The 12,335-nt window shown below is 57.1% G+C and overlaps 5 protein-coding genes across 5 annotated transcripts; 1 reads left to right on the plus strand and 4 right to left on the minus strand.

The window, feature by feature from the left end:
- Positions 1 to 448: 448 nt before the first annotated feature.
- Positions 449 to 1,853, plus strand: GLRG_08060 (uncharacterized protein; the record flags this gene model as incomplete). The annotated part of the gene is made up of 3 exons (XM_008098745.1): positions 449 to 650; positions 716 to 1,735; positions 1,810 to 1,853. The coding sequence occupies 3 exons, from the start codon at positions 449 to 451 to the stop codon at positions 1,851 to 1,853; spliced, it is 1,266 nt and encodes a 421-aa protein (XP_008096936.1).
- A 500-nt stretch (positions 1,854 to 2,353) lies between these two features.
- On the minus strand, positions 2,354 to 3,828 carry GLRG_08061 (uncharacterized protein; the record flags this gene model as incomplete). The annotated part of the gene is made up of 2 exons (XM_008098746.1): positions 2,354 to 2,716; positions 2,800 to 3,828. 2 exons carry the CDS (start codon positions 3,826 to 3,828, stop codon positions 2,354 to 2,356), a joined length of 1,392 nt encoding a protein of 463 aa, XP_008096937.1.
- Positions 3,829 to 6,407: 2,579 nt separating this feature from the next.
- GLRG_08062 (SAM-dependent methyltransferase) lies at positions 6,408 to 7,379 on the minus strand (the record flags this gene model as incomplete). The annotated part of the gene is made up of 1 exon (XM_008098747.1): positions 6,408 to 7,379. The coding sequence occupies one exon, from the start codon at positions 7,377 to 7,379 to the stop codon at positions 6,408 to 6,410; it is 972 nt and encodes a 323-aa protein (XP_008096938.1).
- An 843-nt stretch (positions 7,380 to 8,222) lies between these two features.
- Positions 8,223 to 10,116, minus strand: GLRG_08063 (AMP-binding enzyme; the record flags this gene model as incomplete). Its single annotated transcript, XM_008098748.1, has 4 exons — positions 8,223 to 8,569; positions 8,629 to 9,335; positions 9,389 to 9,665; positions 9,717 to 10,116. The coding sequence occupies 4 exons, from the start codon at positions 10,114 to 10,116 to the stop codon at positions 8,223 to 8,225; spliced, it is 1,731 nt and encodes a 576-aa protein (XP_008096939.1).
- A 1,449-nt stretch (positions 10,117 to 11,565) lies between these two features.
- On the minus strand, positions 11,566 to 12,182 carry GLRG_08064 (uncharacterized protein; the record flags this gene model as incomplete). Its single annotated transcript, XM_008098749.1, has 2 exons — positions 11,566 to 11,799; positions 11,994 to 12,182. The coding sequence occupies 2 exons, from the start codon at positions 12,180 to 12,182 to the stop codon at positions 11,566 to 11,568; spliced, it is 423 nt and encodes a 140-aa protein (XP_008096940.1).
- Positions 12,183 to 12,335: the final 153 nt, after the last annotated feature.

The following is a 12,335-nucleotide window of genomic DNA, read 5'->3' on the forward strand; positions in this document are numbered from 1 at the left end:
CCCTGCCGTCTCGGCTGCAGTGTGTCTCATTCTCCGAGCTAGCCCTCGGCTTAATCTGCCCCTGTCGATGCCGTCGTCGTTGCCCTCCTTTCTGTCTGTTGCCAAGTACCTGAGGGGTGAGCCTGGATCCCTGCTTGGCCAGTCTCTCTGTTGCTCGCGCAGAGCGATACCGTTCTGATGCAAGCCCTCCGCTCGGCTTCCGATGGGCTCCATCTTTATGTCTACTGGCGACTACGCAAATGTTCCCCGCCGCATCTGCATCCTCACACGCTTCGTCCGCTTCTTCTTGCCTTCGTCTCCCTAACCGGTCACTAGCAGCGCCCAGCAGCTTCAACCGGTTCTTCTTCTTCTTCTTATTCTTCTTCTTCTTCTGCTTAGCCCCCTCCCTTGGACGCAAACCCTTCCCGTTCCAACCAAGAACAGCCCAGAAAAGGCAGACAAAGACAAGATGGGCTCTCTTCCCGGCGCTATCCCACCCGTCAGGGTCTTCATCGTCGGAATTTCATACGGCGGCGTCTCTGCGGCGTTGAACCTGCTCGACCTGAGCAGCGGCAAACCTCCTCGTCTCGCTTACACCCCCTACGAGCACCACCCGGACTTCAAGAACATCCCTCTCGACATCACCTTCGCCGACGAGCGCGATGGATACTGTAAGGCGACCACAGCCCAGCTTTGGTTCAACCAGAACAGACCCGCTGACCATACGTACCCAAAGTCCACATAATCGGCACGCCGCTCGCCTTCGCCGACGCCAAATACGCAGCAAAGTCCTGGGTCAAGTTTGAAGACATCCCCGCGCTGAAGCGGCCCAACGTGCGCTTCGTCCAAGGCTCTGTCTCCAAGGTCGACACGGCCACCAAGACGGCCACCGTTCTTGACCACGCCACCCAGCAACCCCGGGACTTCTCATACGACTTCCTCATCGCCGCCTCGGGCCTGCGCCGTGTCTTCCCCGTCGTGCCCAAGTCCCTGACGCGGAAACAGTTCCTCCTCGAGGCCGAGGAGCAAATCCGCTCCGTCCAGGATGCCCCTGACGGCGTCGTTGTCGTTGGCGGTGGCGCCGTTGGCATCGAGATGGCCGCCGAGCTCAAGCTGTCGGAGCCACAGACCAAGGTCACCCTCGTCCACTCCCGCGACAAGCTCCTCTCCTCCGAGGACCTGCCGGACGATTGCAAGGACAAGGCGCTCGAGCTCACCCGCGAGGCCGGCGTTGAGGTCCTCATGAGCCACCGCGTCAAGGAGACGCGCAGGCTCGACGCCGCCGCCGACAACGGCCGCCCGCGCTATGGGATCGAGTTCACCAACGGCACCCGGCTCCTCGCGTCCCAGGTCATTATGGCCATCTCGCGCAGCGTTCCGTCGACGGACTACCTCTCCGCCGCGGCCAAGGACGCGGAAGGGTACGTCAAGGTGCACCCGAATTTGGTGCTGTCGGGCGATGTGCCCAATGCGCAGGACCACCTCGCCGTCGGCGATATTGCGCTCTGGTCGGGCATCAAGCGTTGTGGCACGGCGATGCACATGGGCCACTACGCCGCCATCAACGCGCACCAGCTCATGCTGGCCAAGCTGACAGGCCAAACCCACAAGCCCACGTTTTCGGAGCTCGACCACATCGAGCCCATGATCGGCCTGGCAATTGGCAAGAAAGCCGTTGCCAGCGGGCCCGGGGTGGGCACCACGTGGGGTGAGGATGTCATGCAGGCCTACTTCAAGGACGACCTCGGCTTCGACAGTGAGTAGCTCCTTTTCATCGTCCCCTCGACATGGTCCAGATTGATTGATTGCTAACCGGGTTATGCCGCGCAGACTGCTGGAACCACCTGAAGCTGGGACAGGCTCCCGACTCTTGATTTCTCCATGCATCTACGAAGGATGAAGAAAACAAAAACGGCGCCATCTTACTACGAATTCTTGTCTATTTTCTCTCGCATCAGGATTGGGTTCTTTTTGGGGTAACGGTGTTCTTGGGAGGAATGACGGCGGGACAAATAGCTTGCTTGTCTGGCAATTCATGTACAGAATTAGCTAGGCTTTGAATACTTACCACACGATGATGTTTCCACGAAGTATTACATGCCCGCGCACATGCTGTACAAACCAGAGTTACGCCGTCGGGGGTTCTCCCTGGCACTCTACGAGTATATCACACACACACACAATGAAGATCGACAAGGTGGTCCGCTTGAAGCTTAACGAGATTTTACACCGAATTGACACCGCAAGCCCGTCCGTACTTTTCGCACGTATTCATCCATGTATGTACATCCATTCCACCCACATTCCGACCGTGGGGGTTAAAATCTGTTCACTTACACCACCCCATCCGCGTCACTCGTTGTACACCCTGTGCTCACAACTTGGGCACCAGCTGGATGCGCATGCCGCCGACGACTTTCTCGTTGTCCCCGAGCGGGCACAGCTGGAAGAAGCGCTCGCGCGAGCACCGCACAAAGGCGCTGCGCTTGTGCGGCAGGTCGACGAACTTGTCGAGGCCGAAGCCGTGCATGAAGTCGTACATGAGCACCGTGTCGTTGGTCTTCTTGGGCTCGCCGACGACCCAGCTCGTTCGCGGGTCGTCGAGGAAGAGGAAGTGCATCAGCGAGGACCACCAGGCCGTCACGCGGTGCGGGCCGCGGAAGCGCACGTCGCCGACCAGCGAGTGGCGGCCGCGGTCCCAGTCCTGCGCGTCGTAGTAGCCGCCCAGCTTGTCCTCCTGTGAGAAACCCCCGAGTGTTAGCGACTGGTCCTTACGACTTCTGTGGGGAGGAGGGGAGGGGGGAGAGGGAGCGAACGCACCTTGGCCCAGTAGACCTCAAAGTAGGCAAAGAAGGTGTCCTCCCACGCGGCGAGGATGGCGAACTGGTGCGGATCCTCGTCGATCTTGCGCAGGTACTCGCGGTGCTGGTCGAGCGTGCCCGTCTCGTTCCAGCCCTGCGACACGCGCGGGTCGTTCTGCCACTCGTGGAAGAGGCGCAGGTGCTCCGGGTTCTTGTAGTCGAGCGCGACCATGGAGAAGGTCTCGCGCAGGTGCGGGATCCAGCGGCTGTAGACTGTGACGCCAGGCGCGGGCTTGGCTGGGCGTATCGGGTGCCAGGCCTGCTGGTAAAGGTTGGGGTTCGCCGGGTCCGAGGCCGCGACGGCCGTCATGGTGTGCTGAAGCGGCGTGATGGGGTAGGAGGACAGAGGGCGCTCGAGGCTGGCGGGGGACCCAGAAGGGAGCCAGACGGGACGGGGGCCGAAGGGGGAGCCGGCGCCCTGCCAGAAGGCGGAGCGGAGGAGGACAACAGTGGTCAGCTTCGCCGTGGAGGCGGGCTTCTGCGTCTCATTCTGTATAGGGTGCTCGATGGCGAGCATGACGTCGCGTAGCCGCTGGCCAAGGGTATCGGCGCCTGCACCCCGGAGCTCGATGCGGACGAGCTCCTCGGCAGGGCGCAGGACGAAGAGGACGTAGACGAGAAGCCACGCCTGGGCGAGTGTGGGCGTCGTCTTACCGTCCCAGGAGAAGACTGTGCTCGGGGAGCGGCGGGCACGAGCCCACGCGCTGTTGTTGGAGTCGGCAGGGAGCTCGCTGGACTTGAGGTCCGCGGGCTCTGTGAAGTAGAGGTTCTCGCTGTGAAGACGCTCGGGGAGGGCGGCCTGCCTGGTGCCCTTGGTGGGGGCAAGGGGGGCGAGACGGTAGAAGTGAAGACCGCCCTCGGAGGTCTTGCCGGCAAAGGTGTCGTGGTTGAAGGCGCGTTGAACTGCGTACTCGGTGTGGTACGGGTGAGGGAGCTTGATGATGCTCTCACTAGAGGAGACGGAGGAGAGGGAGACTGTTGCAGACATGGCTGCGGTTCCGTCGTCTATTTGGCCGACTAATTGCGGGATCAAAGGTCTGATCGGGAATGAACAAGCTGTGAGGAGGGTATCAAGAGATGGGAAAAGGTTCCTCAGAGCTTAGACAAGTTTGATGTGATGTTGTTCGCAGCCTTCAAGTGCCGGATACGATAGACGATACAAGTTTGGGGAAGAAAGTGAGCTTCGTCCTCGGAGCTTCACGGAGATCTGTCAACACCGCCTACTCTTTTGGCAAACCACCCTGAACAAACGCCATTGACCCCCTTGTCGGTATTCCAACCACCCTGGCCTCGGTGCGGCGGATGCCGGCTACTCACTCGTTCTGCCATGCCACTGTCCAAGGAAATTCGTCGATGGTCGGCAGGGTGCGACGGTGTAAAGTGAGGAGCCGAAGAATCTTGCAGCTCCACGACCGGGTCATGCCATCGTTTCCATCACACCGTCAACCATAAGTCCCTAGGGTGGTGGGCAGAGGAGGTTGACGGCGGGGTCCGCTTGTACCTTGGCCCTGCGACAGCTTTAAGGGGGGGAGAGGGGTAAGTGTATATGAGAAGAAGAGAAAAAAAAAAAGGTACGCAAATGTACAAAAAGGAACCAGATCGAACGATGATGGGCGTGGATGTGGCAGGGTCTCCCGCCCCTCGGTTACACTACTAGTCCACGCCGAGCATTCGCAGACAAACCATGGCTTGAGGTCTGAGGGCAGGATTGTTCCGAGAACTTGGATTTTCCCAGCGCGCTCCAGATTTAGGACGGATCTGATAACAGAGACTACATAGTAGCTAGCGGTCAGGGCTGTGATTCATTTTTTGAGGTGGCTCCCATCAAGTCAGCTGCGTGCGTCCATATGGCGCTTGGCTTCGTTGTTTTCTCCTGGGAAGGTGGCTGCACTGGCTTGTCCTAGGCGGATCTGATAACTCTATTGAAGCCCAGTTCGGTCATAGCTCCGGCGTCGGAGCTGTCTCGGCCCACTCGGAGCGGACATCAGCCGGATCTGATAAGATGGAATAAAAATTTTCTCACGGGTGGGGCTAAACGAGCGGGCAGTAGGTAGGGAGTTCGTACCGGTACATCGAGGGGTCTGCTTCAACATCCCAAACCTGCCGTGCTCATTGAGGGGTATTCCTAGCAACAACTTGTGTGGGGTTTAATCCGGACGAAGGAGCCTGTTTTGGCAGATGCGTGGGAGACAACGCACCTCCTCCGAAGGGGCTGACTCTTTCCCCCCTCCATTGCCTAGGACGGGCCCTTCTTGGTTCGCGCTCAGCAGTCAACTGCGTGTGGTCTTTTCTTGCCCTGAAGCTCAAGCTTCCCAGGACCTAGCAGGGCATGAAAAGGATCGCCCGATGGACACTTCGCCCCCCCCCCCCCCCCATTGTCCTCGTTGTCCCCATCGGCCAGGCCAGGTCCACGTTTACCAGCCCAGGTACCTTCAAGTATTACGACCCCACCCGCGATTGATAAGTTCGATGCCACGATTCATAGCGTCCCATCGTCTTTTGCTCCAGTCAAGGCAATGCCGTGATGGGGCCAAGGTCAGCCTTGGTGCTAGTGGTCTGGTTTCGAGTACCATCATCGGCATGTGGCGGGCTGATGATTGTGTCCACCACAGTTGGCTGCAGCTCGTCGCGGTCCATCCATGCTAGACACCCACATCATCGTCATTCGGCCGCTGAACAGTGCACACCATTGCCTGCCATCTAGGCCGTTGCAAGCTCTCGACAACCTGTTACACATTTAGGCCGGACAATGGTCGCTAGCATGGTCGCGGGCCTGTTCGTCTTGTCTATCATCAGTATTGTATTGAGTTCGGGACAACACTTTACGCTATGTCGTCTAATGCCCTGGTCAGCTACCAATGGCCTTGGTAAAGATGATTATGGGCCAATTCCGAGCTGCTGGGAACGTGCTATTGTGCCATATGCACCGAGAAGCATCCGTCCTACAGGCTACAAGGTCCAAGACTGTTCTGTACCCTAAGAAGTAGTTAAGCCCCTGAGAATGTCTGCGGCGTTGTCGTCTGTTGTCGGAAAGTATGTGATAGCGATTGTGCATATGCATGTTCGAACAGGAACCGCTGTCTGCGGGACGGTACAAGATCAGACAAGTTGCTCGAGAGAAGACAACGAGGCAAGATATGTCGAGACAAAGTTGTGACATGGGCATGAAAGGGCAACAACCCCGCGCTGTCGTAGCTGCCGCATGAGTGTCAATCCTGGCCCGTGACGATGCGGCTTTCGACCACCTAGGTACTCACGTGGATCATTATCACAATTATACATTGCCGCCTCGTGTGCCGATTCTAAGCATCTTCAAGCCAAACCCCTAGCAACGTTATTCAGTATGGCCGCTATCGTGGTTCTCAAGGTCGTCTGTGTGGCCACTTGAAAGGACCTTCGCGTCAAGGTTTCCAAGCAGACCGAAGTCAATGTTTCCAAGTGGGAGGGAAAAATGCGCAAGGGTGACAGACCAATAATTACGATGTATTTGTGTACCGAATATACTTGGTGAGAATCTGCCTCTACATGACATTGGGAACTGCTGACGGCTTAGCATTGACCAATACCTCAAGGCTCCATAACCACCCAGACAGCATCCATCGTCGCAACACTCTCCCCGTTCTCCTTCAAGTTGGCGACGGCAGCCTTGATGTCAGCAACATTTCCCAGCAGCTCCTCTTCTACCTCCTTTGCCAAGCCCTCTCCGACAACCTCCTCCGCCCAGCTAGGATCAACCACGGCACCGACCTCCCACTGCCCATCCAGCATCCCCGGCGTATCAACCACGCCCCTTTTCTTCAGCTTCCACCCGGCCCCCTGCGCCAGGGTCACCATATCGTCCGGGTCCAGCGCGCCGCGGACATTGGCCTGGCTCAGGGTGAACCCCCTATCCCCGCGGAGCTGGTGGAACCGCCTCTGGACCGCGACGGCCATCTCGTGCGGCTTCTGAGAGGGGGTACTGGCTTTGAGGGAGTACTCGGCGAAGCAGAGCCTCCCAACCCGCCCCGACGAGTGCAGCGCCTCAAAGAGGGCGGAGACGGCGGCGGCGGAAGGGAAGTACCACAGCGAGTGGCACAGGGTCGCGTAGTCGAAGGACGCGGAGGGGTGGGCGGCGAGGTAGCCCGGCGCGTCGGACTGATGGAAGGTGACGCGCGCGCCGTAGGGGGAGGAGAGGATGTGGGCCTGGGATTCGGCGAGGGTGTACGGGGAGCCGTAGCCACCAGGGGCGGGGTCCAGGCCCGTTACGTGGCCGGGGCTGGTGCCGGGTGGGCCATCTGATGGCGCCGCCCCGGCGCTGGCGGTGTCGCTTGCATCCGGAGGGAGCGAACCCACAACGTGGGCGAGGGCGAGCGCTGAGTCGCCCTGGCCGCAGCCGATGTCGAGGACTTTTGTCGAGGGTGCGATGGACCAGAGGGTCGCGAGGCGCAGGCGGTGGGTTAGTTGCGGGATGATGATTTTGTGGAGATGGGCCGGGTCATGAAGGTAAGCCTTTGCGAGGGAAAGAAGGACCGGAGAGGGGGGTGACGATGGTTGAGACATTGTTACAGAGTGAAAAGGTGGGAGAAAGATATACTAGGTTAAGATTCAGTGATAGCGGCGTGCAGTATCTCTTCGGGTGACGCTGACAGTGTAGAATTGCTGACGGTGTGGATGTGTCTATGAAGTTGCCGATGCTGATGGGGATTCGCCGTGAGCAGAAACCCGTAGATTATATATGGATGATTTCCCTCCATGCCTCTATGCCTCTGTTCGTAACCCGTGCGAGTCTTCCGACTCCAATACGAAAGTCTGCGACGGCTGCGCCAAAAAAAAAAAAAAAAAAAAAAAAAAAAGACATGACTCACTGATGCGACTTGAAATTAAGAATCCTGCCGTTGGACCTCTTTTTGGCGACGGACATTGGAAACGTAACCATGGTTTTGGGGGAGGGGGAACAGGTCGCGACAACCGCAAGCGACGAGATAAATCAAAAAGAATGGATTGGCCAGTGAGCGGCGGCCAGTGTCTCTCCAAAGGACCCATGGTGCTGTGCGAGGTAAGCCGGCCTAACCCAAATGAGCGAAAGGAGTCATTCATGGAGGGTCGTTGAAGATTTGGCCTCACTTGCGATCCTTGGTCATTGCCCATTCTGACAACGCCAAAGCCGTTGGTAACCAATTGAGCGCCCCCCCAGAGAATGTAACGATGAGAGTTTGGACAATATTATCATTGCTGTTAAAGAAATCTATTCAACGACAGACAGACAGACATACCCTATTCTAACCGGCCCAAACGGGGGGAATTCCATTCATTTGACGGAAAACAAAACGCAAGTGAACTTTGTACATGATATCGCTCTCTCAACACTCGTTACATACCTCATGCCAGCACGGCTGCAAAATATTACAACTTGGCGGTGACGGTCCTGCTCTTCTTGAGAAGCTCGTCGCCCACCTTGGCCATCTCAAACTTGCGCACCTTGCCGCTGCCCGTCAAGGGAACGTTGCCGGGGACGCCGTCCTCGCCGAGCCAGAAGATGTGAGCGGGGCTCTTGTGCCCGCCGAGGCGCTGCCGCACCCAGTCCTTGAGCTCCAGGAACGTCGGCTTCTCCGAGTTCTCGGCGCGTTGTACGAAGGCGCCGACCACCTCGCCGTAGTGCTCGTCCTTGAGGCCCACGACAATGGCCTGCGAGATGGACGGGTGGGCCATGAGGCGCTCCTCGATCTCCAGGGGGTAGATGTTTTCACCTCCTGTAATAGACGTGTCAGCGAGGAAAAGAAGCTGGTGGGCGATGGGTGTCGCGGCCTACCTCGGATGATGATGTCCTTGAAACGTCCCGTGATGGAACAGTATCCGTCGTTGTCAAAGACTGCCTCGTCACCAGTGTGAAGCCACAAGACGCCGGCCGCGTCGCGGACCATGACCTCGTTGGTCTTCTCCGAGTTGTTCCAGTAGCCAGCCTGCAGTTGGTAGCCGGCCATGCACAGCTCGCCGCGCTCGCCCATGGGAACGATGTTGCCGTCTCTGTCGACAATCTTGGCCGAGGCGTGGGGCATGAGCGTACCGACAGTCGTCAACCTTTTGCCCAGGGCATCGTCCGTGAAGGCGTTGAAGCACGTGGGAGAAGCCTCGGTAAGACCGTAACTACTGGTAAACTCCTTCATGCCAAGACGGTTGACCATCAACTCCATAAGGTACCGGGGCACGGGAGCTCCGGCAACGATGCCGGTGCGGATCTTGGAAGACTTGAAGTCATCGGGCGCCGCCTGGAACAGGGAGTCGAACATGGCAGGTACGCCATGAAGTGCTGTGCAGTCCTCCTCAAGGATGGCCTTCAGCGTCGCCTTTGTGTCAAAAACCTCTGCTGGGTACACGATCTTGGCACCGTGTGTGATGACAGCCATGAGACCCAGGACGAGACCGAAGCAGTGGAAAAGGGGAGGCGGGCAGCAGAGAACATCCTCGGGACTCAGACGCATGCGGTCACCTATGAACCGAGCGTTGTTGACGATGTTGCTGGAATTGAAGTCAGCAACGTCGGCTTCACGAATGACACTGAGTAAGCTTACTGGTGAGTGAGCATGGCAGCTTTGGGGCGGCCAGTAGTACCGCTGGTGAATTGGAGGTTGCAGACTTGGTGCGGAACAACCTTGCCCATGGCAAGGTGAAGTTCCCGCGGGCTCTGCCGTGAGCTTGACTTGACGAGTTCGTCGTATGTCTGGTATCCGCTCGTATCGCCCCGGATCATGACAACCTTGGGTCCGTTGACTTCCTTCTCCAACTGAGCGAGAAACTTTGTGTTGTCGAGCCTTCCGATCTGTTTGGTGGTGAAGAGGATCTTGCATTCTACCAATTCCATTAGCCTGGGCCCCGTCCACAGTCGCAACGAAGACCTACCTGAGAACTGGACAGCATACATGGCTTCGCTAGGCGTGTAGGTATTATTCAGGATGACTAGGATGGCGCCTATTCTCGACACGGCAAAAAAGATGGCGGCATACTGCTCGCAGTTGCCCGCCATGACGCCCACTCTGTCGCCAGCCTTGATGCCCATCCTAAGTAGTGCTTGTGCGAGCAGTAAGCTCTGCTGGTTGAGCTCATTGTAAGTCCATCGTGCACCGGTCCAAGGAATCACCAAGCATTCCCTGGTGCCGTGCTGGTATGTCTGGAGCTCCAGGAGCTCACCCAAGCTGAGGTCGAGCAGAGGGGGATCGCGGGGGCCGTGGAGGATGGATAGCCTTTGCGCCGGGACGAAGGGCTCGGAGGCCGGTACTGATGATGACGGTTCCACGGCCATTGTGTTGACAGATGACTACTGATAACGAGTGCTTGCTTGATTGCAATTCTCAAGCGAATTCTGTATCGTTGTCGTCGCCGTTGTGATTGTCTATGGCAAGTAGGAGCAGCGTGTCTGCGTGAACCCGATACAGCGTTGTCATTTCTTCGGGTTGCATAGCAGAAATAACTGGCTCGGTTCCATGTGGGAGGAACCCCCTCCTCACGCGAAGGGCCCTGCATCGCATCACCGAGGAACGGCGTTCGGCCATCGTCTGGATCCAGCGAGAAGCGAGCGAGGTTACCTTGTCCCCGCTCCGCTGGGCTGGACAAGCTAAGACTGCAGGACTCTACCTAGCTGACGCTTGTAGTGAGTAGTCACTCGACTGACGAGTTGCGCGCACCGTCGTTACGAGGTAGTAGTGTCGAGTAGACGGGCCCCTCAGACGCAACAGAATATTGTGTTGGCGAGGAGTACAGTGTACCAACCTAACTAGGTAGGTAGGCAGGTAGGTAGTGTATATGGCACGGGCGGCGGAACTTGTTCGACATACCTATGTGATTGCCCTGGATGTGGATGAAGTTCCGAGGTGTTCCCTGTATTACTAGGTAGACCTACGTACGGATACACTGTATGTACCTAGGTACGTACATACAGGAGGATGGGCCACTCAGAAAAAAAGAAAAATATGCACGGCCCCACACCAAGACCAAAAGAACCCGCCTAATCCCTGTCACTCTGCCGTACAGACACGAGACCTTGATCTAATCAATCAAATCTTGGGATCAGATAAGATTACGGTAAGCATCCTCACTTCTCCAGCGTGCAGAATTTTCTCTTGGCTGACCTTCTCCAACCATCCGCCTCGTCTGTGATCCACTCATCGTCCTGGTACCACAAGAACAGGGTAATATTGCACGTCCTGTATGACCCCTCCGAAATCGCTTCTCTCCGCTGGTCGTTCCCTAAACCCCTTGTCCATCCACGGATCGGCGTCATTCCAAAGACGTCAGGTTACATTGCCCGCCTTCGCCCATCTTGCGATGGAACAGATTACTCGTACTGGTACTTCACTCTGATCCTCATTCACGCCATGATGCCATTTGTTGTGTTGATGTACACACTCCCCCCCCCCCCCCCCCCGACCCACCCGTTCATTCTCTCCTCCCTCACTCCCTCGCGTCCTGCGGCCAAGAGGCCTTGATCTTTATGCAAGCAAGGAAATGGCTGCAGTGCCGTCTAGTACATATCGTCCGCATAGTGTACACGGCACTACAAAGCTGAGAATAATCAGGCAGGTGCCGCAGATGAACCTATGCACAGAAAGAACTTTGCTGTCTTCAGGCTGGCTTGCAGGTCTGCCTCATATTGATACTTCCAGAACCCCAATGATCGAAAGTCTACGGATGAGCCTGGCCGCATTCCCTTAGTGGTTTTTTTTTTTCATGCTAAACTAATATCGCAGCCCACTCAGCCATGCGCTCGCTCACTTGAAAGGCGGATATCCTTGAGCACGCCATTCCAGTCCCGCGGTATCTTCACTATCAGAGGGAGTTCAACGTCCTTTTCGGCGCAAAGCAGCCCTGCGCGATGTACAATCTTCTCATTGAGCATCTCGAAACCCAACCGTTTGTAAAGACCGAAACCCTCCTCGGACGACTCCAGATAGACGGGAAACTCAGCCAACTCGGCCATATCGAGTCCCTGTTTTGTCAATAGCGTGCCGGTAACTTGTCTTTGGCATTCTGGTTTCACTGCAAGGACATGGCCGGTCTGTTCCGGGGAAGAAGAAAAACATGTGTCATCAACAACTGGGGCACACAAGAACCATGGGGGTGCAGACCGGGTCGGGAAAACCAGGACTACCTATGCTGTTAAAGGGAGGTCCACTCAGAAACGTATTTTCGGCCTCCCCATATCCTCTCTTTGGCTTCACTGAGAGGGTTGGTCAACTCGTCGGCCCTGGCTCTCTCCTCGTCCTGGAGCCACACGGCGCCCAGGCTCAGGTATTCTTCCAGAGTACGCTCCTTGAGGAAGACATCCCACAGGGCCATGCTCACGATTTTACCCATCCTCAGGCCAGGCATTGACACGAACCATACAATAACGACTCGGTGAGATTGTGAACTCGAGTGCCAAGCCCGAGCTGGCGCGGCATTTCAGACTGGCCCTGGGGGTTTGAGGAAATGCCGCAACAGGAATGAAGAAGGAGCCCACATAAGTACAATGTTCGGAGGTGA

The sequence above is a fragment of the Colletotrichum graminicola genome (genome assembly GCF_000149035.1).
Source record: "Colletotrichum graminicola M1.001 genomic scaffold supercont1.36, whole genome shotgun sequence".
Classification (NCBI taxonomy): Eukaryota; Fungi; Ascomycota; class Sordariomycetes; order Glomerellales; family Glomerellaceae; genus Colletotrichum; species Colletotrichum graminicola.